The following is a 22786-nucleotide window of genomic DNA, read 5'->3' as shown; positions in this document are numbered from 1 at the left end:
CTCCTCTTTCTCCCTCCTCTCTCCCTCCTCTCCTCCTCTCTTCCTCCCTCTATTCCTCTTCTTTCTCCCTCCTCTTTCTCCTCCTCTCTCCCTCTCCCCTCCTCTGTCCCTCCTCTCTTCCTCCCTCTATTCCTCCTCTCTCCCTCCTCTCTTTCTCCCTCCTCTCTCCCTCCTCTCTTCCTCCCTCTATTCCTCCTCTCTCCCTCCTCTCTCCCTCCTCTCTTTCTCCCTCCTCTCTCCCTCCTATCCTCCTCTCTTCCTCCCTCTATTCCTCCTCTCTCCCTCCTCTTTCTCTCTTCCTCCCTCTATTCCTCTTCTTTCTCCCTCCTCTTTCTCCTCCTCTCTCCCTCTCCCCTCCTCTCTCCCTCCTCTCTTCCTCCTCTCTCCCTCCTCTCTTCCTCCCTCTATTCCTCCTCTCTCCCTCCTCTCTTTCTCCCTCCTCTCTCCCTCCTCTCCTCCTCTCTTCCTCCCTCTATTCCTCCTCTCTCCCTCCTCTCTCCCTCCTCTCCTCCTCTCTTCCTCCCGCTATTCCTCTTCTTTCTCCCTCCTCTTTCTCCTCCTCTCTCCCTCTCTCCCTCCTCTCTTCCTCCCTCTATTCCTCCTCTCTCCCTCCTCTCTTTCTCCCTCCTCTCTCCCTCCTCTCTTCCTCCCTCTATTCCTCCTCTCTCCCTCCTCTCTCCCTCCTCTCTTTCTCCCTCCTCTCTCCCTCCTATCCTCCTCTCTTCCTCCCTCTATTCCTCCTCTCTCCCTCCTCTTTCTCTCTTCCTCCCTCTATTCCTCTTCTTTCTCCCTCCTCTTTCTCCTCCTCTCTCCCTCTCCCCTCCTCTCTCCCTCCTCTCTTCCTCCCTCTATTCCTCCTCTCTCCCTCCTCTCTTTCTCCCTCCTCTCTCCCTCCTCTACTCCTCTCTTCCTCCCTCTATTCCTCCTCTCTCCCTCCTCTTTCTCTCTTCCTCCCTCTATTCCTCTTCTTTCTCCCTCCTCTTTCTCCCTCCTCTTTCTCCTCCTCTCTCCCTCTCCCCTCCTCTCTCCCTCCTCTCTTCCTCCCTCTATTCCTCCTCTCTCCCTCCTCTCTTTCTCCCTCCTCTCTCCCTCCTCTCTTCCTCCCTCTATTCCTCCTCTCTCCCTCCTCTTTCTCCCTCCTCTCTCCCTCTCTCCCTCCTCTCTCCCTCCTCTCCTCCTCTCTTCCTCCCTCTCTCCCTCCTTTCTCCCTCCTCTTTCTCCTCCTCTCTCCCTCTCCCCTCCTCTCTCCCTCTCCCCTCCTCTCTCCCTCCTCTCCTCCTCTCTTCCTCCCTCTATTCCTCCTCTCTCCCTCCTCTCTTTCTCCTCTCTCCCTCCTCTCTTTCTCCCTCCTCTCTTTCTCCCTCCTCTCTTCCTCCCTCTATTCCTCCTCTCTCCCTCCTCTTTCTCCCTCCTCTCTTCCTCCTCTCTCCCTCCTCTCCTCCTCTCTCCCTCCTCTCTCCCTCCTCTCTTTCTCCCTCCTCTCTCCCTCCCTCCTCTCTTCCTCCCTCTCCTCCTCCTCTGCCAAATAGTAACTTGAGAAATGTGGATGTATTAAGTATTGATGAATGGGAGATTTGAGTGGAGATTGTAGTGGTTTGCACATATCTCAAGTTAGACTCTTATGAATGGTCTTTCCTCTGTCTGATCATCTCTTCCTTACTCTTTAACTTCCCTATAATGTAAACTGTCTATCACACAAAGCCTTGTTCCTCCTTCTACCTGTGTTAACTAAAAAGTCTCTCCTTGACAGCACACTGAAGATGAGGCGAGCACCTCTGACTCCGGGGCTGCAGCTGGAGCCGCCTCCACCTCTTCCTCAGCCGCCAACAACAACAGCCACCCGATTGAACCCCAAATACGCCGCCCCCGTAGCCTCAGTTCCCCTACTGTTACCCTGTCCACCCCCTTAGAGGTGAGATTATCCAGCCTGTCCTGTAGGACTTCCTTACTTTCTTTCTATCTATCTTCCTTCCTTCCTCTTCTTTGTTGGAGATGAGAGCGCACCACCACCACCCTACCCGCCCTCTAGACAACATCTCCTTTCTTTCCTCCCTTGTTCCGTCATCTCCTTTCCTCCCGTCTATCATTCTCATATCCTTCTACCTCTCCTCTCTCTTTCAGGTTCAGCCCTTCTTCCATCTCCTTTCCTCCCGTCTATCATTCTCATATCCTTCTACCTCTCCTCTCTCTTTCAGGTTCAGCCCTTCTTCCATCTCCTTTCCTCCCGTCTATCATTCTCATATCCTTCTACCTCTCCTCTCTCTTTCAGGTTCAGCCCTTCTTCCATCTCCCTTCCTTCCTCTAACATTCTCATGTCCTTTCAACTGCCTCTGTCTCTTTCAGGTTCAGCCCTTCTTCCATCTCCCTTCCTTCCTCTATCATTCTCATGTCCTTTCAACTGCCTCTGTCTCTTTCAGGTTCAGCCCTTCTTCCATCTCCCTTCCTTCCTCTATCATTCTCATGTCCTTTCAACTGCCTCTGTCTCTTTCAGGTTCAGTAACACTCTGCTGCCTTGCTGCCTGCCACTGTTCTCTGCTCCTCTCTTCCCTTGACCATTGTAATGCTATTTACCTCATTTACTCCTCATCTGCCAGTACTTTCACCACCTTCAGTTTAATCTTATGTTACGGTGTGAGAGCGTCTTTCATCTGAAGATCATTTTGAAGCGTACATTTAGTTTACAAACACCGCTACCTTCAGGCAATGTCATTCAATTCAGTAATCTGAATTTCATAATGGATTTCAATGGCTGAAATCTGACTCTGTTGAACCATGTGAGGCATGGCTTGGTTTAGCTGTGATCAGGGAAACATGTTTTCCCTTTTCTAATCCCCTCAACATATGATCTCTCCACCCAGAGTGAACTAAGGCTACATCCCAAATGGCAACCTATTCCCTACATAGTCCGTATTGGGTTCTGGTCCAAAAATTGGGCACTACATAGAGAACAGGGGGACATTTGGGACGTAGCTTATGCAATAAAAGCTTTTGTTTTTGTTCTCCATGTGACACATTTACCTGTGATTGGTCAAGGCTTTGTGACAATAGGGCACAGCCCAACTTTATTGGTTACATGATGCAATAAGCCAAAGTGCACCAGATGTAAGAAGAAAAAAAAAGAGGGAAATATTATGTGGTGGACCTGACGGCTCTGATGTGTGATTTGATAAAACCACACAACAGGGTTCTGTTACATCCCCTGTCTGTTAACCTCGCCCCCAGGCTATGGGTGGAAGGAAGTGTCTTAATTGAGCTTCCGGAAAATATAATCTGGTTCCCAGAGTCCACAACCACAGACGTGACAGTCTACACAGCCCATTGTTACATGTATCAACCTCATCTAAAAGTCGCGGACGTATGTCACAATAGATTGAGTGGCTCTGCTGCGTCACTGCTTTAATATCTGAAGCAAGCTTTAGGCTGGAAGGGAATGGGATGTGTGGGACAAAGCTCACCCTGTTATCTCTGTCTGTCATACCCTTTGTTAAGCCTTATTGTGGCATTGAATCATTTGTATACACTTTCTGAAAAGGGAAAGCAATATAGAATGGCTGAGAATAACATTTTATGATGCTTCTTAAGAGATGACAAATGGTGTCATATATTCTCAGTTCAATGTGTTGATAATACGCTTTCTGAGAACTCCGTGGCAGTGGAATGTGTTTTTCTAAGATTGTCTTTTTAACGATGTCTTTTGATTTCTGCCACCACTTGATTGAGAATGTTTTATTACCCATATACAGTTGAAGTCGGAAGTTTACATACACCTTAGCCAAATACATTTAAACTCAGTTTTTCACAATTCCTGACATTTAATCCTAGTAAAAATTCCCTGTCTTAGGTCAGTTAGGATCACCACTTTATTTTAAGAATGTGAAATGTCAGAATAATAGTAGAGAGAATGATTTATTTCAGCTTTTATTTCTTTCATCACATTCCCAGTGGGTCAGAAGTTTACATACACTCAATTAGTATTTGGTAGCATTGCCTTTAAATTGTTTAACTTGGGTCAAATGTTTCGGGTAGCCTTCCACAAGCTTCCCACAATAAGTTGGGTGAATTTTGGCCCATTCCTCCTGACAGAGCTGGTGTAACTGAGTCAGGTTTGTAGGCCTCCTTGTTCACACACGCTTTTTCAGTTCTGCCCACAAATTTTCTATAGGATTGAGGTCAGGGCTTTGTGATGGCCACTCCAATATCTTGACGTTGTTGTCCTTAAGCCATTTTGCCACAACTTTGGAAGTATGCTTGGGGTCATTGTCCATTTGGAAGACCCATTTGCGACCAAGCTTGAACTTCCTGACTGATGTCTTGAGATGTTGCTTCAATATATCCACATAATTTTCCTTCCTCATGATGCCATCTATTTTGTGAAGTGCACCTGTCCCTCCTGCAGCAAAGCACCCCCACAGCATGATGCTGCCACCCCAGTGCTTCACGGTTGGGATGGTGTTCTTCGGCTTGCAAGCATACCCCTTTTTCCTCCAAACATAACGATGGTCATTATGGCCAAACAGTTGTATTTTTGTTTCATCAGACCAGAGGACATTTCTCCAAAAAGTATGATCTTTGTCCCCATGTGCAGTTGCAAACCGTAGTCTGGCTTTTTTTATGGAGGTTTTGGAGCAGTGGCTTCTTGCTTGTTGAGCGACCTTTCAGGTTATGTCGATATAGGACTCGTTTTACTGTGGATATAGATACTTTTGTACCTGTTTCCTCCAGCATCTTCACAAGGTCCTTTGCTGTTGTTGTGGAATTTATTTGCACTTTTCGCACCAAAGTACGTTAATCTCTAGGAAACAGAACGCGTCTCCTTCCTGAGTGGTATGATGGCTGCGTGGTCCCATGGTGTTTATACTTGCGTACTATTGTTTGTACAGATGAACGTGGTTTGAAGTTTGAAGGTAGGCCTTGAAATACATCCACAGGTACACCTCCAATTGACTCAAATTATGTCAATTAGCCTATCAGAAGCTTCTAAAGCCATGACATCATTTTCTGGATTTTTCCAAGCTGTTTAAAGGCACAGTCAATTTAGTGTATGTAAATGTCTGACCCACTGGAATTGTGATACAATGAATTATAAGTTAAATAATCTGTCTGTAAACAATTGTTGGAAAAATTACTTGTGTCATGCACAAAGTAAATGCCAAAACTATAGTTTGTTACTAAGACATTTGTGGAGTGGTTGAAAAACGAGTTTTAATGACTCCAACCTAAGTGTATGTAAACTTCCGACTTCAACTGTAGGTTATAGAGGGTGCTGTATTAGATATCCAGGCGGAAGGAGAGCACCAGAGCAATGTTTCTTTGGGTCATCTAGAAGGTGTGTCAGTGACCTGTGTTCGGGTGATGTTGAAATGTTACATAATCGTGATTAAGTGAGGTTCGCAGCTGTTGGCCCTATCAGGTTAACCTCTGTCATCACTGTGTGTGTGTCGGGTTGTCTGTGCGTGTGAGCTTAGCCTTATATTCAGGGGAACGTTGTTGTGTTCTGAAAGATTATGGGCCTTTTTTTTTTTGTGTGGTATAAAAACCTCAGTCTAAGCTGTCTACTTGTGGAAAAATCACCCTGATTAACTCTTTAGTCATATCCCAGTTTACCTATTTGCTTATGGTCTTGCCTCTGTGGAGATGGGAGAACCTTCCAGAAGGACAACCATCTTTGCAGCACTCCACCAATCAAGCCTTTATGGTAGAGTGGTTAGACGGAAGCCACTCCTCAGTAAAAGGCATGACAGCCCGCTTGGAGTTTTTTAAAAGGCACCTGAAGGACTCTCAGACCATGAGAAACAAGATTATCTGGTCTGATGAAACCAAGATTGAACTCTTTGGCATGAATACCAAGCGTCACGTCTGGAGGAAACCTGGCACCATCTCTACGGTGAAGCATGGTGGTGGCAGCATCATGCTGTGGGAATGTTTTTCAGCGGCAGGGACTGGGAGACTAGTCAGGATAAAGGGAAAGATGAACGGAGCAAAGTACAGAGATCCTTGATGAAAACCTGCTCCAGAGTGCTCAGGACCTCAGACTAGGGTGAAGGTTCACCTTCCAACAGGACAACGACCCTAAGCACACATCCAAGACAACGCAGGAGTGGCTTCGGGACAAGTCTCTGAATGTCCTTGAGTGGCCCAGCCAGAGCCCGGACTTGAACCCGATCAAACATCTCTGGAGAGACCTGAAAATAGCTGTGCAGCGACGCTCCAAATCCAACCTGACAGAGCTTGAGAGGATCTGCAGAGAAGAATGGGACAAACTCCCCAAATACAGGTGTGCCAAGCTTGCAGGGTCAAACCCAAGAAGACTCGAGGCTGTAATTGCTGCCAAAGATGCTTCAACAAAGTACTGAGTAAAGGGTCTGAATACTTATGTAAATGTGATATTTCCATTTTAGATTTTTTATAAATTTGCAAAAATGTCTAAAAACATGATTTTGATTTGTCATTATGGGTGTATTGATGAGAAAAAACTAAACAATTTAATCAATTTTAGAATAAGGCTTTAACCTAACAAAATGAGGAAAAAGTCAAGGGGTCTGAATACTTTCCGAATGCACTGTACTTCCATTCATTTTTTCAACTGGTACCGGGGACCTTAAGATGAGTCTTGTGAGGCTTTTGGGCGTTCTAGCAAAACAACCGACATGTACGTGTTCGTGAGAGTCTCACCTTTCCACAGAAGGGTCATATTAGTGTGTAGTCCAAACTGTTCGGACGCTACAGAGAGAAGGTGGCAGAAGAGGCTGGCAAGCCCACAGTTAATTACACTAACGGGCCTCACGTCACATGTATTATGCTGCATTACCTTAGAAACCAGGTGATCAAGGTTGTTGGCTCAATTAGCAGTTGGCACGGTAATACAATGCAAATACAAAATGAAAAAAGTTGTTTTAATGGCAGCCTCCGCTCAGAGTGGGGCGGAACTGTGTCTAGAGAGGTAAACTGGTAGGAGAGTTAATTAAAGATTGGAAGGAAGAGGAGGGACTGGGGAGGTGTTTTTCTTAGACTGACAGAGAGAGTAGATTGAGGTGAAGTCCTCAACTTGTCAAAGTGGTAATTAACACTTTTCATAGGAGATAACAGAATAATTAAGACAATCTTTTCTCTCGTATTAAAAGTCAGATATCATCAAGGAACAGAAAGAGAATGTGTTTTTAAGGGGAATTTAGGTACTTGCCTAATTAAGTTGAACGTGTTTGCTTTAAAAGTGATTAGGAAGTTAGGAAGACTGTAGATATCAGAACACTATTGTTGCTACTTGCTAGGAATGTCCTTGGTGTGTGTGCACACAGGAGGTAAAGACATCAATATGAGTCCTTAATTCACATTAGAATCTGTCCAATTGGGTTCTGTCCTTCTCTAGGGGGCGGCCAACAACATAGCGGTGCGTCGGGCGGTGAAGGACACCCTCTCCAACCCCCAGTCTCCCCAACCCTCCCCCTACAGCTCCCCCAAGTCAGGACACCAGTCCCAGCAGAGCTTCCTGCCCCCGGGGTGGGAGATGAGGATAGCACCCAACGGAAGACCCTTCTTCATAGACCACAACAGCAGGCTCACCACATGGGTGAGATGATACTGATACTTCTAGTTCTTCTTCTCCTCCCCTTCCCCTTGGCCCTACCCCTACCCCTTCCCCTTGGCCCTACCCCTTCCCCTTCCCCTTGGCCCTACCCCTTCCCCTTCCCCTTGGCCCTACCCCTTGGCCCTACCCCTTCCCCTTCCCCTTGGCCCTACCCCTTCCCCTTCCCCTTCCCCTTGGCCCTACCCCTTCCCCTTCCCTTCCCCTTGGCCCTACCCCTTCCCCTTCCCCTTGGCCCTACCCCTTCCACTTCCCCCTACCCCTTCCCTTTCCCCTTGGCCCTACCCCTTCCCCTTGGCCCTACCCCTTCCCTTTCCCCTTGGCCCTACCCCTTCCCCTTGGCCCTACCCCTTCCCCTTCCCCTTGGCCCTACCCCTTCCCCTTGGCCCTACCCCTTCCCTTTCCCCTTGGCCCTACCCCTTCCCCTTGGCCCTACCCCTTTCCCTTGGCCCTACCCCTACCCCTTCCCCTTGGCCCTACCCCTTCCCTTTCCCCTTGGCCCTACCCCTTCCCCTTGGCCCTACCCCTTTCCCTTCCCCTTGGCCCTACGCCTTCCCCTTGGCCCTACCCCTACCCCTTGGCCCTACCCCTTCCCCTTGGCCCTACCCCTTTCCCTTCCCCTTGGCCCTACCCCTACCCCTTGGCCCTACCCCTACCCCTTGGCCCTACCCCTACCCCTTGGCCCTACCCCTACCCCTTGGACCTTCCCCTTGGCCCTACCCCTTCCCTTTCCCCTTGGCCCTACCCCTTCCCCTTGGCCCTACCCCTTTCCCTTCCCCTTGGCCCTACCCCTTCCCCTTGGCCCTACCCCTTTCCCTTCCCCTTGGCCCTACGCCTTCCCCTTGGCCCTACCCCTACCCCTTGGCCCTACCCCTTTCCCTTCCCCTTGGCCCTACGCCTTCCCCTTGGCCCTACCCCTTCCCCTTGGCCCTACCCCTTTCCCTTCCCCTTGGCCCTACCCCTTCCCCTTGGCCCTACCCCTTTCCCTTCCCCTTGGCCCTACCCCTACCCCTTGGACCTTCCCCTTGGCCCTACCCCTACCCCTTGGCCCTACCCCTACCCCTTCCCCTTGGCCCTTGGCCCTACCCCTTCCCCTTGGCCCTGTTAACTGCTGCTGTCTGATAATAATGCTAACCATTTGTTTTATGTTCTTATGACAGGGGATAGTCTTCTAAGGGGGCGATGCTGACCTCTGGTGTCCAAAAGTAGTATCAAAACAATTCTCAATCTCATTTCGTCAACCCCACTCAGCATATGCAGTAGTTGGACCTCTTGAGAAAAATGAATCAATTCGAGTGTAATAGGAGAGATGGTATTGAATGGGGTTTCTTCCAGACGAAGTGGGGAAATTAATTTTTGTGTGGTTAAGGAAGATTGTGTGGATAGTTATCTCTCTGAAATTAAATGATTGCCCCCTCCTGTGTCAAATTGACAGCACATTGGATTATTTAGATTTTAACATTCTGATGGTTCTCCCTCTGTCTCTCTCTCCATTCTCACTCACTCCTTTCTCTCTCGTTCTCTCCTTTCTCTCTCTCTCCGTCTCCTCTTTTCTCCTCTTTCCCCATCAGGAGGACCCGAGGTTGAAGTATCCAGTCCACATGAGAACAAAGGCCTCTCTGGAACCTGGTGACCTGGGGCCTCTTCCTGTAAGTACAGTTCATAACCTCTTATGAACCCTTTATAAGCCCTTCATAATCTTTATATATCCTGAAGGACCAAGCACTCTCCAGCTCACCTTTCCTCTGCAATATCTTAATGTAAAAAAAATGTAAACATGAAACAATCACATATCACCTTTACAGAATGGTGTGAAATCATCAATGTACAAAATGTGCAGCATTAATTGTTGTTGCTTTGAATAATTTTCTGTTCTAAGATTATAACTAGGGCAGGGACGATACCAGTATCACCATACTCGTTAGTATTGGGGCAAGGAAACAAAACACGAAGTGGATATAACTTCTTTAGATAAACAGAGTCCCATTACTTTATTTTCCAAGCTGTAGCACACAATATTTTACATGCAGCAGGTTTTTAAAGGACCAAAGAGTGCGATCTGCTTCTTGTTTTCATTTTTGCCATGGAAAAAATATTGCGACACTGGTATCGTCAGAGCCCTAATTAATACCTGCTGACATATTGCCTGGTCCTCCTTTTTGAGGTTGCTATTGTAGAACTGCTTAAGTCATGGCCTGGCCTGGCAAAGCTTTGGAGTGAAAGCACACTTTACCTTTTGATTTTGAGTGTAGGAATGAAGCAAGCCGGGCGGGCACAGTGTGAAATGAGAGTATTGCTGAATTCCAAATGTGAATCGATCTCTAGCCTCTACCACCGAGGAACTCTGTAGATCTAAAGAGACTGGCTAGGTATAACTAGGGATGTGCATCTTTCCCTTTCAAGATGATTCGATACGTATCTAGATAAATGGGCTTCGATACGATACAGGGAACGATACGTTTTAGTTTGAAACAATTCGGTTTGATTAGAGGAACGAATCGATGCGATTCGGTTCGATGCAATAGGAACATTTGTTGCATAATCACATTCATTTTCCGTTCTAAATTAAAGTCTGGTGCTTATGGAGCTCATGAGCTGGGCCTCTCTGAACTGGATCTGTGTATGTGTAAATTATGTACAGTTGAAGTCGTAAGTTTACATACACTTAGGTTGGAGTCATTAAAACTCGTTTTTCAACCACTCCACATATTTCTTGTTAACAAACTATAGTTTTGGCAAGTCGGTTAGGACATCTACTTTGTGCATGACACAAGTAATTTTTCCAACAATTGTTTACAGACAGATTATTTCACTTATAATTCACTGTATCACAATTCCAGTGGGTCAGAAGTTTACATACACTAAGTTGACTGTGCCTTTAAACAGCTTGGGAAATTCCAGAAAATGATGTCATGGCTTTAGAAGCTTCTGATAAGCTAATTGACATCAATTGAGTCAATTGGATGTGTACCTGTGAATGTATTTCAAGGCCTACCTTCAAACTCAGTGCCTCTTTGCTTGACACCATGGGAAAATCAAAATAAATCAGCCAAGACCTCAGAAAAAAAATAGTAGACCTCCACAAGTCTGGTTCATCCTTGGGAGCAATTTCCAAACGCCTGAAGGTACCACATTCATCTGTACAAACAATCGTACGCAAGTATAAACACCATGAGACCACGCAGCTGTCATACCGCTCAGGAAGGAGACACATTCTGTCTCCTAGAGATTAACGTACTTTGGTGCAAATCAATCCCAGAACAACAGCAAAGGACCTTGTGAAGATGCTGGAGGAAACAGGTGCAAAAGTATCTATATCCACAGTAAAATGAGTCCTATATCGACATAACCTGAAAGGCCACTCAGCAAGGAAGAAGCCACTGCTCCAAAACCGCCATAAAAAAGCCAGACTACGGTTTGCAACTGCACATGGGGACAAAGATCGTACATTTGGAGAAATGTCCTCTGGTCTGATGAAACAAAAATAGAACTGTTTGGCCATAATGACCATTGTTATGTTTGGAGGAAAAAGGGGGAGCTTGCAAGCCGAAGAACACCATCCCAACCGTGAAGCACGGGGGTGGCAGCATCATGCTGTGAGGGTGCTTTTCTACAGGAGGCATCATGAGGAAGGAATATTATGTGGATATATTGAAGCAACATCTCAAGACATCAGTCAGGAAGTTAAAGCTTGGTCGCAAATGGGTATTCCAAATGGACAATGACCCCAAGCATACTTCCTAAGTTGTGTCAAAATGGCTTAAGGACAACAAAGTCAAGGTATTGGAGTGGCCATCACAAAGCCCTGACCTCAATCCTATAGAATATGTGTGGGCAGAACTGAAAAAGCATGTGCGAGCAAGGAGGCCTACAAACCTGACTCAGTTACACCAGCTCTGTCAGGAGGAATGGGCCAAAATTCACCCAACTTATTGTGGGAAGCATGTGGAATGCTACCCGACACGTTTGACCCAAGTTAAACAATTTAAAGGCAATGCTACCAAATACTGATTTGAGTGTATGTAAACTTCTGACCCACTGGGAATGTGATGAAATAAATAAAAGCTGAAATAAATCATTCTCTACTATTATTCTGACATTTCACATTCTTAAAATAAAGTGGTGATCCTAACTGACCGAAGACAGGGAATCTTTACTAGGATTAAATGTCAGGAATTGTGAAAAACTGAGTTTAAATGTATTTGGCTAAAGTGTATGTAAACATCCGACTTCAACTCTATATGTCTATGGTGTATGTAGACCATAAGAGAAACTGGGCATCTACCACCCCACTATCAGTTAGGGGGGGAAACTGGGCATCTACCACCCCACTATCAGTTAGGGGGGGAAACTCGGCATCTACCACCCCACTATCAGTTAGGGGGGGAAACTGGGCATCTACCACCCCACTATCAGTTAGGGGGGGAAACTGGGCATCTACCACCCCACTATCAGTTAGGGGGGGAAACTGGGCATCTACCACCCCACTATCAGTTAGGGGGGGAAACTGGGCATCTACCACCCCACTATCAGTTAGGGGGATGTTAGGGGGGGAAACTGGTCATCTACTATAACTTTATATACCCTGTATATCTAAAAATGACCATATATACTGATTGTTTCAAGCAAAACTACCAAAACTATTGCTGATGGTGAACCTGAACAATCCAAATAGAATCTAATATAAGCCCAGATCAGCATGTATAGGCAGATGACTGTAGTCTCTAGCTTTCATTTTTAAGGCTACTTTTATTCCGGTAAAACACTATTTTCAGCCGTGCATTTGATAAAAAATAACCTAGCAAATTACATTGGTTGTCACTCAACTAATTAAGCCTAATTCCGCGCAGATCATTATACAAACATTTGAATGCTGAAGGTGACGAGCAGATGTGCCAGATCAGGAATAGGCCTACCTCTCGTTGGTCAGCGTGCAGTTTGACGAGGCTACTGATACTGCCTGGGGTTGTTCGGCAAAATGGCTTGTAGATCAATGACTGTCAACATGCTTAGTTTGACACTGAAGGAGAGGACGCAGTTGTCACAAAATATAAGGTATTTTCTGAAGGTTGAAAGAAAGTAATACTTTTTTTAAACTAAAAAGTGAACCGGCAATTCGTAACGTTTGAGTCTATTTCCTGACCGATGCATGCTACATTTGGATCGGTTTGGGGTAACGCAGAACGATGCACTCATATCTTGAACATTTGAACCTGGGACCGATGCTTATCAGTGAATCGTTACATCCATACGTATAAGTAATAGGTATAAGCAATTCTCACAATTTGAAAACCACTTCGAGGAGGATGCACACACTTGACATGTAGCTACACCCCTTATTCTTCTAAATGAAATGAGGCTTCCTGGCAGTAGTGGTGTTTTTGTTTTCTCTCTGTTCTCTCCATGGCGTGGGGGGGGGGACGTCTTATGTGCCACGCCCGTCTTACTGGCAGACCCTACCAAACCTACCAGAGGAGGTTGGTGCTGAATGCAACCGTACAGCGCAGCCTCCCTCTGCCTGCCTTGTCTTACTGTGACTGCCTGCCCTGTGCCCCGTGCTGCAGACTATGCAACCGTACAGCGCAGCCTCCCTCTGCCTGCCTTGTCTTACTGTGACTGCCTGCCCTGTGCCCCGTGCTGCAGACTGCACTCTCTATCTCTCTCTCATAACTGGCATGATGGTTGGATGACTGTGTTGTCTCACCCACACCCCATCGCTCCCCCCCTCCTCTCTCTATGCTCGTCCCCCCATCACCCCCTTCTCATTCTCCATCAGAGTCCCCAAGCCCCCACTCAGGCCCCCCAGACTGCACAATGTTCAGTGTCTGGGAGGATAGTGGAGGGGGTAGTGGTCCGCAGGGAGGGTAGTGGTCCGCAGGGATGGTAGTGAAGAGGGTAGTGTTCTCCAGGGAGGGTTGTGAAGAGGGTAGTGCTCTCCAGGGAGGGTCGTGAAGAGGGTAGTGCTCCCCAGGGAGGGTCGTGAAGAAGGTAGTGCTCCCCAGGGAGGGTCGTGAAGAAGGTAGTGCTCCCCAGGGAGGTTCGTGAAGAGGGTAGTGCTCCCCAGGGAGGGTCGTGAAGAGGGTTGTGGTCCCCAGGGAGGGTCGTGGTCCCTAGGGAAGGTCGTGAAGAGGGTCGTGGTCCCCAGGGAGGGTCGTGGTCCCCAGGGAGGGTCGTGGTCCCTAGGGAGGGTCGTGAAGAGGGTAGTGCTCCCCAGGGAGGGTCGTGAAGAGGGTAGTGCTCCCCAGGGAGGGTCGTTAAGAGGGTAGTGCTCCCCAAGGAGGGTCGTGAAGAGGGTAGTGGTCCCCAGGGAGGGTAGTGGTCCCCAGGGAGGGTAGTGAAGGGGGTAGTGGTCCCCAGGGAGGGTAGTGAAGAGGGTAGCGGTCCCCAGGGAGGGTCGTGAAGAGGGTAGCGGTCCCCAGGGAGGGTCGTGAAGAGGGTAGCGGTCCCCAGGGAGGGTAGTGGTCCCCAGGGAGGGTAGTGAAGTGGGTAGCGGTCCCCAGGGAGGGTAGTGGTCCCCAGGGAGGGTAGTGAAGAGGGTAATGGTCCCCAGGGAGGGTAGTGGTCCCCAGGGAGGGTAGTGAAGGGGGTAGCGGTCCTCAGGGAGGGTAGTGAAGGGGGTAGCGGTCCCCAGGGAGGGTAGTGAAGAGGGTAGCGGTCCCCAGGGAGGGTAGTGAAGAGGGTAGCGGTCCCCAGGGAGGGTAGTGGTCCCCAGGGAGGGTAGTGAAGGGGGTAGCGGTCCCCAGGGAGGGTAGTGAAGGGGGTAGCGGTCCCCAGGGAGGGTAGTGAAGAGGGTAGCGGTCCCCAGGGAGGGTAGTGAAGAGGGTAGCGGTCCCCAGGGAGGGTAGTGAAGAGGGTAGCGGTCCCCAGGGAGGGTAGCGGTCCCCAGGGAGGGTAGTGGTCCCCAGGGAGGGTAGTGGTCCCCAGGGAGGGTAGTGAAGAGGGTAGTGGTCCCCAGGGGGGGTAGTGAAGAGGGTAGTGGTCCCCAGGGAGAGTAGTGAAGAGGGTAGTGGTCCCCAGGGAGATTAGTGAAGAGGGTAGTGGTCCCCAGGGGGGGTAGTGAAGAGGGTAGTGGTCTCCAGGGAGAGTAGTGAAGAGGGTAGTGGTCCCCAGGGAGATTAGTGAAGAGGGTAGTGGTCCCCAGGGAGATTAGTGAAGAGGGTAGTGGTCCCCAGGGAGATTAGTGAAGAGGGTAGTGGTCCCCAGGGAGATTAGTGAAGAGGGTAGTGGTCCCCAGGGAGAGTAGTGAAGAGGGTAGTGGTCCCCAGGGAGATTAGTGAAGAGGGTAGTGGTCCCCAGGGAGATTAGTGAAGGGGGTAGCGGTCCTCAAGGAGGGTAGTGAAGAGGGTAGTTGTCCCCAGGGAGATTAGTGAAGAGGGTAGTGGTCCCCAGGGAGATTAGTGAAGGGGGTAGCGGTCCTCAAGGAGGGTAGTGAAGAGGGTAGTGGTCCCCAGGGAGAGTAGTGAAGAGGGTAGTGGTCCCCAGGGAGATTAGTGAAGGGGGTAGCGGTCCTCAAGGAGGGTAGTGAAGAGGGTAGTGGTCCCCAGGGAGATTAGTGAAGGGGGTAGCGGTCCTCAAGGAGGGTAGTGAAGAGGGTAGTTGTCCACTCTATTCTGGTGTGCTGCATGATGTGAGTGACCTCCCCTTTATTTTCCCAGTCTCCACCATATGAAGCGAAGGTAATGGTATGGTGGTCTTCCTCCTGATACACCGCCGTCTCTCTATCCGACTGAGACTGGGACAGGGTCAGACTGAAGCTAGTGGACTAATCTAATCTCGCCCCTGGCCCGCTCTGTCCCACAGTCCCACTGACAGTCAGTGTGTTTGTGGCTCGCTGTGTCACTGTGGTCACTGTGTCGATGGTGGTGTACTGTACTGGTCTGGAGTGTCACTGTATCGATGGTGTACTGGTCTGGATGGATGTGCTGGTATTACCAGGTGTCACTGCTGTCACTCCTTCCCTGCTGTCTGTCATCCCCCGTCTGTCTGAGTCAGTTACTCACTGTGCTCTCTCCTCTGCTCTCTAGCCTGGCTGGGAGGAACGGGTGCATGCAGACGGCAGGACCTTCTACATCGACCACAGTAAGTTCTAGTGCTCTCCCTTTCTTCTGTGTTAACGTATTGATTGTTTTCTATCTCTTTCTCTTGGATACTTGAAGAATTTCTCTCTCCCCCTCTCAAACAGTCAGACAGTGTCTCTCTCTCTTTTTCCGCCATTGAAGTCCCTGGGATCACTACCATCCCTGTGGACCACTATCCTCTTCACTAACCTCCCTAAGCGTTTTTTCGGGTTGCCTAAGTCCAAAAAGTGTAAAAATTAATAAGAATACACTCATCAGCCAGTTTATTACGTACACCACCCCGTTCACGAAAATGTATCGCTCCTACAGACATTTAGTCACGTGGCCGGCAGACAGGCATCGAGGCTTTCAGTTACTGTTTGATTTAACGTTAGAATGGGTAAAACGAGTGACCTGAGCAACTTTGAGCATGGTATGATCGTCGGTGCCAGGCGTGCCACATCCAGGATCACAGAAACGGACGGCAGTGTTTAGGGTTTACTGAGAATAATGCGACAATCAAAATGAATCCAGTCAGCGGCAGTCCTGTGGGCAAAACGTTTCCGACACCTTTTAGAATGCCCCAAAGAATTCAGGCTGTTCTGGAAGCAAAGGGGGGTCCAACCTGGTGCTAGATGGGTGTACCTAATAATAAACTGGGTGGTGAGTATATACAGTGCATTCGGAAAGTATTCAGACCCCTTGACTTTTTCCACATTTTGTTACGTTGCAGCCTTACTCTAAAATGGATTAAATAAATGTTTGTCCTCATCAATCTGCACACAATACCCCATAATGACAAAGTCAAAACAGGTTTGTAGAAATGTTTGCACACTTATTAAAGACCCTTTGCTATGAGACTCGAAATTGAGCTCAGGTGCTTCCTGTTTCAGTTGATCATCCTTGGATGTTTCTACAACTTCATTGGAGTCCACCTTTGGTAAATGCAATTGATTGGACATGAGAAACAAGATTCTCTGGTCTGATGAAACCGAGATTGAGCTCTTTGGCCTGAATGCCAGGCGTCACGTCAGGAGGAAACCTGGCACTATCCCTACGGTGAAGCATGGTGGTGGCAGCATCATGCTGTGGGGATGTTTTTCAGCGGCAGGGACGGAGCAAAGTGCAGAGAGATCCTTGATAAAAACCTGCTCCAGAGCGCTCAGGACCTCAGACTGGGGCGAAGGTTCACCTTCCAACAGGACAACGACCCTAATCACTCAGCCAAGACAATGCAGGTGTGGCTTCGGGACAGGTCTCTGAGTGGCCCAGCCAGAGCCCGGACTTGAACCCGATCTAACATCTCTGGAGAGACCTGAAAAAAGCTGTGCAGCGATGCTCCCCCATCTAACCTGACAGAGCTTGAGCGGATCTGCAGAGAAGAATGGGAGAAACTCCCCAAATACAGGTGTGCCTAGCTTGTAGCGTCATACCCAAGAAGACTCAAGGCTGTAATCGCTGCCAAAGGTGCTTCAACAAAGTACTGAGTAAAGAGTCTGAATACTGATGTAAATGTGATATTTCAGGTTTTAATTTTTAATACATTTGCAAAAATGTCAAAAAAACTGGTTTTTGCTTTGTTATTCTGGGGTATTGTGTGTAGATTAATGAGGGGAAAAAAGCAATTTAATCAATTTTAGAAAAGGCGTTCCACCGGGATGCTGGCCCATGTTGACTCCAATGCTTCCCACAGTTGTGTCAAGTTGGCTGGATGTCTTTTGGGTGGTGGACCATTCTTGATACACAATGTATGTGGTCCTCTGTAGCTCAATTGGTAGAGCATGGCGCTTGTAACGCCAGGGTAGTGGGTTCGATCCCCGGGACCACCCATACGTAAATATTTATGCACACATGACTGTAAGTCGCGTTGGATAAAAGCTTCTGCTAAATGGCATATTATTATTATTATTATTATTACAAGGGAAACCAACCCAGCAGCGTTGCAGTTCTTGACACACTCAAACCGGTGCACCTGGCACCTACTACCATACCCTGTTCAAAGGCACTTAAATATTTTGTCTTGTCCATTCACCCTCTGAATGGCACACATACACAATCCATGTCTCAATTGTCTCAAGGCTTAGAAATCCTTCTTTAACCTGTCTCCTCCCCCCTTCATCTACACTGATTGAAGTGGATTTAACAAGTGGCATCAATAAGGGATCATAGATTTCACCTGGATTCACCTGGTCAGTCTGTCATGGAAAGAGCAGGTTCTTAATGTTTTGTTTACTATATATATATATATATATATATATATATATATATATATATATATATATATATATATATATATATATATATATATATATATATATATATATATACACACAAATGTATTAGTTTTCAGGATGGAAAAACGTTTTCAGTGTAATCTTAAACTGCTAAAACCAGATAAAAATGTTCTATAAAAGATAATGGACCTTTTTATATTTTTTAATAATATAATCTTTGAGAACTAACAATGACCAAAATAAAAGTGAGGGAGAATCGAAAATTCCCAAACCAATTAATTTAGCTGTATTGATTTTGTTATGTTTGAGAAAAAGAACACAGCATTCGCCATGGCAAAATGCATAGAATTGCAGGAAATTTGCTTTAAAACTGCAAAATGTTCTCTCAGCTCCATGGTAAGATGTGTAGAATTGCAGGAAATTGGCTTAAAAAATGTCTCTACTCCACCAACATGGGGGCCTCTACAATCTTCCCATTGCCACACCCCGCCACGCCCCCTGCCACGCCCACCACCTAAACCCCTTCCTCATCCAGAAAGAACCTGGGTATCCCTGTAGAGCTAGTCTCTCTCTCTCTCTCTCCGTCTGTCCTGGGTATCACTGTAGAGCTAGTCTGTCTGTCTGTCTCTCTCCATCTGTCTGAATGTTGTCCTCATAGATCAGTACCTCTGAATCTTTACGTATCAGGTTACCTGCATTCATTATTCAATGCTTCACAGTGTGCTCAATTTAACAAGCAGGATGTCTGCAATCAGCGTTCAGTGTTGTGGCTGACTGACTCATTGAGTGAGTGATGGAATGGATTTCACTGACTCACAAATGACACAAAATAATTTGAGGATTTTGTTTCTGCTACTGCTTTGTCATGGTATATTACAGTATACAGTATAACCATATTCCTGACTGTTATTTTGTCACCTTCAGACACCAAAGCCACTCAATGGGAGGATCCTCGTCTACAGAGCCCCGCTATCACAGGGCCTGTGAGTATCTCTAGTTTACTACGAAGCAAAGATATTGTCACCCACAGGTGTTGACATTACAACAGGTGTTGACATTACCGTGAAATGCTTACTTACAGCCCTTAACCAACAACGCATTTATTTTTTAATAAAAAAGTAAAATAAAACAACAACAAAAAAGTGTTGAGAAAAAAAGAGCAGAAGTAAAATAAAATAACAGTAGGGAGGCTATATATACAGGGGGGTACCGGTGCAGAGTCAATGTGCGGGGGCACCGGCTAGTTGAGGTAGTTGAGGTAATATGTACATGTGGGTAGAGTTAAAGTGACTGCATAAATAATTAACAGAGTAGCAGCAGCGTAAAAAGATGGGGTGGGGGGCAGTGCAAATAGTCCGGGTAGCCATGATTAGCTGTTAAGGAGTCTTATGGCTTGGGGGTAGAAGCTGTTGAGAAGCCTTTTGGACCTAGACTTGGCACTCTGGTACCGCCTATGACTAGGGTGTCTTTGACAATTTTGAGGGCCTTCCTCTGACAACGCCTGGTATAGTGGTCCTTGGGAGCTTGGCCCCAGGGATGTACTGGGCCGTACGCACTACCCTCTGTAGTGCCTTGCGGTCGGAGGCCGAGCAGTTGCCATACCAGGCGGTGATGCAACCAGTCAGGATGCTCTCGGTGGTGCAGCTGTAGAACCTTTTGAGGATCTGAGGACCCATGCAAAATCTTTTCAGTCTCCTGAGGGGGAATAGGCTTTGTCGTGACCTCTTCACGACTGTCTTGGTGTGTTTGGACCATGATAGTTCATTGGTGATGTGGACACCAAGGAACTTGAAGCTCTCAACCTGTTCCACTACAGCCCCGTCGATGAGAATGGGGGCGTGCTCAAACCAGTCTAATTGGAATGAATGGCAGTAGATGCTTAATCCTGTTAAAGTAAGGCGTGTGATATCAGAAATGGTGTAATATAATTATTGTCAACCTTAAATATTGTCATATAATTATAAATACAGTTTATACAGGTTTTATACCAATTTTCTGAATAAATAGCCTCTAAAATATATGTAAATGTTTACAACTTGTCTAAGTCCTATCATCAACTCATTTCAGACAGTATATGGCAGTGGATTGACTGCGTTGTTTATATGGAATGTTAGCATATTAGCTAACAAACTAATAGTGCAGATAAATTCATTTTACAATATCTCATCACAGCACTGGCAAACCGTGTTTGTCCAACTCCCTGACCAAAATGGCTGAACGTTATTCCATCATAAGAAGGTTAATGTCCATTCTAGTATTCTAATTCCTAATTTTATGCTGTCACCATCATATACAGTATTGTACATGGCAAAGATTTTTACAACCAAGATAAGCCACTCTTTCTCTCTATAGCGTAGACGGGGCCTGTGAGTATGGGTGGTTTTCTATGACCCAAATATACTGTTACCGTCATATACAGTATTGTGGTTTAACAGAAGGCAAAGATACTGTTACCATCATGATGCTGTATGGGGTATTGCACATTACAAAGATACTCTCTTTCATGACCAAGATAAGCCACTCTCTCTCTATAGAATAGACCGTTATATTGACTGACTGCCACTTGTTTGTTCCATTGCAGGCTGTGCCATACTCCAGAGAATTCAAACAGAAATATGATTACTTCAGAAAGAAGTTGAAGAAACCGGTAAGAAATGTTACGTTGCTGCTCAACATCTTAGTGCTTTGCAAAAGTATTCCGGCCCCTTGGATTGTTAAAAATGTATTGTTTTACAAAGTGGGATTACATTTGATTTAATTGTAATTTTTTTTGTCATCAATCTACAAAAAAATACTTTAGTTCAGGAGTAAAATGTGGCTTAACAAATCCCATAAATTACGTGATCTCAGTCTGTGTGAAATAATAGGGGTTAACATGATGTTTGAATGACTAATCCTTCCTCTGTCCTCCATACATACAACATCTGTAAGGTCAATCAGTCAAGTATTGAATTTCAAGCACAGATTGAACTACAAAGACCAGGGAGCTTTTCAAAAGCCTCATAAAGAAGGGCAGTGATTGGTAGATGGGTAACAATAACAAATCAGACATTGAATATCTCTTTAAGCATGGTCAAGTAAAAAATTATGCAGTGGATTATATATTAAACCACCCAGACACATCAAAGATATAGTCGTCCTTCTGAACTGAGCTGCAGGACAGGAATGAAACTGCTCAGGGATGTTACCATGAGGGCATTGTTTATTTTAGAACAGCTACATAGTTCAATGTCTGTGACGGTAGAAAACTGAGGATGGATCAACAACATTGTAGTGACTCCACAATAATGATCTAAATGAAAAGAAGAATATAAATATACACAATACTTGCATCTTGTATGCAACAAGGCAAAAAAACACGAAGGAATACACTTTTTGGCCTAAATGCAAAGCCTAATGTTTGAGCCAAATCCAACATAAGACATCACTGAGTGACTGCCTCCTTATTTTCAAGCATGGTGGTGGTGGCTGCATCATGGTATGGGTATGTTTAACATTGGCAAATATTTGTTCAGGGTAAAAATAAATTGGATAGAGCTAAGCACAGGCAAAATCCTAGAGGAAAACCTGCTTCAGTCTGCATTACACCAGAGACTGGAGAGGAATTCACCTTTCAGCAGGACAATAACCTACAGCACAAGGCCAAATCTACACTGGAGTTGCTTACCAAGAAGACAGTGAATGTTCCTGAGTGGCCAAGTTACAGTTTTGACTTAAATCTGCTTGAAAATCTATGACAAGATTTGGAAATTACTGTCTAGCCATGATCCCCAACACCTTGATAGAGCTTGAAGATTAAAAAATAAAATAATAGGCAAATATTGGACAATCCAGGTGTACACAGCTCTTATTGACTTACCCAGAAAGACTCTCCGCTGTAATTGCTGCCAAAGGTGATTATAATGTGTATTGACTCAAGGAGCTGAATAATTATGCAACGACTATGTTTTGGTTATTTAATTTCTATTAATCTTTTTTTTAAATGTTAGAATCTTTCTTCCACTTAGACATTACAGAATATTTTGTGTAGATTATTGACAAAAAATGACAATTAAATCAATTTTAATCCCACTTTGTAACGCAATAAAATGTGAAGAAATCCAAGAGGTCTGAATACTTTTGCAATGCTCTGTATATGAAATATCCTTCAACACCCTTCATTTTGAGCAACGCTGTGAATTAATTCTTAATTAATTCACTGTAAATAAAGTGTCAAATGGGGCACGTTGTTTTATATTCAGTGCAAAACCACTATCTTACCTCACCCATCCTAATTATCATTGATCTAAAGATAAATCTGTCTTCTTGTTTCTCTCTGTGTGTTCCCTGGTTAGAACCACTGTTTGTGTATGAACAACCATCCATCCCCTGTACAGATAAATAATACTTAAGTGAAGTCAATTTAAATAAACTGTCTAACTCCTTTTTAGAGTAGACCTGTATTTTTGTGTGTATTCCCTTTAGGAACACTGGATGAGCGGATGATATATTTGATTCTATTGTATCCCCAGGCGGACATCCCTAACAGGTTTGAGATGAAGCTGCACAGGACCAACATCTTTGAGGAGTCGTACCGCCGCATCATGTCTCTGAAGAGACCAGACATCCTGAAGGCCCGCCTCTGGATCGAGTTTGAGTCAGAGAAGGGGCTGGACTACGGAGGTGTGGCCAGGGAGTGGTTCTTCCTGTTGTCTAAAGAGATGTTCAACCCATACTATGGACTCTTCGAATATTCAGCCACGTATGTACTGTCTCTATCATTGACCACCAGTTATAGAAACCTACAGAAGTACAAATGAAAATGTGCACATTTCTTGTTTGTCGGTGCAGTTTGGTAATGGCAGCTGAGGAAGATACGAATTATGTGGTGTGCAGAGCACTTTGCTGCTGTGCTTCTCAACCTTTTCCATTCC

At 46.1% G+C, this 22786-nt stretch overlaps 1 protein-coding gene across 12 annotated transcripts in view; it reads left to right on the top strand.

Moving 5' to 3' along the window:
- nedd4l (NEDD4 like E3 ubiquitin protein ligase) overlaps nucleotides 1-22786 on the top strand; it is a 101934-nt gene that overhangs the window by 66795 nt on the left and 12353 nt on the right. For 9 of the 12 annotated variants that reach the window (XM_041885376.2, XM_041885375.2, XM_041885371.2 and 6 more), the window contains 8 exons: nucleotides 1751-1912; nucleotides 7367-7567; nucleotides 9154-9231; nucleotides 13036-13059; nucleotides 15607-15661; nucleotides 18798-18856; nucleotides 20455-20520; nucleotides 22385-22614. In XM_041885376.2, coding sequence (XP_041741310.2) covers nucleotides 1751-1912; nucleotides 7367-7567; nucleotides 9154-9231; nucleotides 13036-13059; nucleotides 15607-15661; nucleotides 18798-18856; nucleotides 20455-20520; nucleotides 22385-22614 — 875 coding nt within the window. The remainder of the gene's footprint in view (nucleotides 1-1750; nucleotides 1913-7366; nucleotides 7568-9153; nucleotides 9232-13035; nucleotides 13060-15606; nucleotides 15662-18797; nucleotides 18857-20454; nucleotides 20521-22384; nucleotides 22615-22786) is intronic. The other 3 variants (XM_041885377.2, XM_041885370.2, XM_041885374.2) reach the window with 2 other exon arrangements.

This window comes from Coregonus clupeaformis, chromosome 9 (assembly GCF_020615455.1).
Source record: "Coregonus clupeaformis isolate EN_2021a chromosome 9, ASM2061545v1, whole genome shotgun sequence".
NCBI classification, from domain to species: domain Eukaryota; kingdom Metazoa; phylum Chordata; class Actinopteri; order Salmoniformes; family Salmonidae; genus Coregonus; species Coregonus clupeaformis.
The sequence above is the reverse complement of the archived record's forward strand: the minus strand, read 5'-3'. Positions and strand labels throughout refer to the sequence as shown.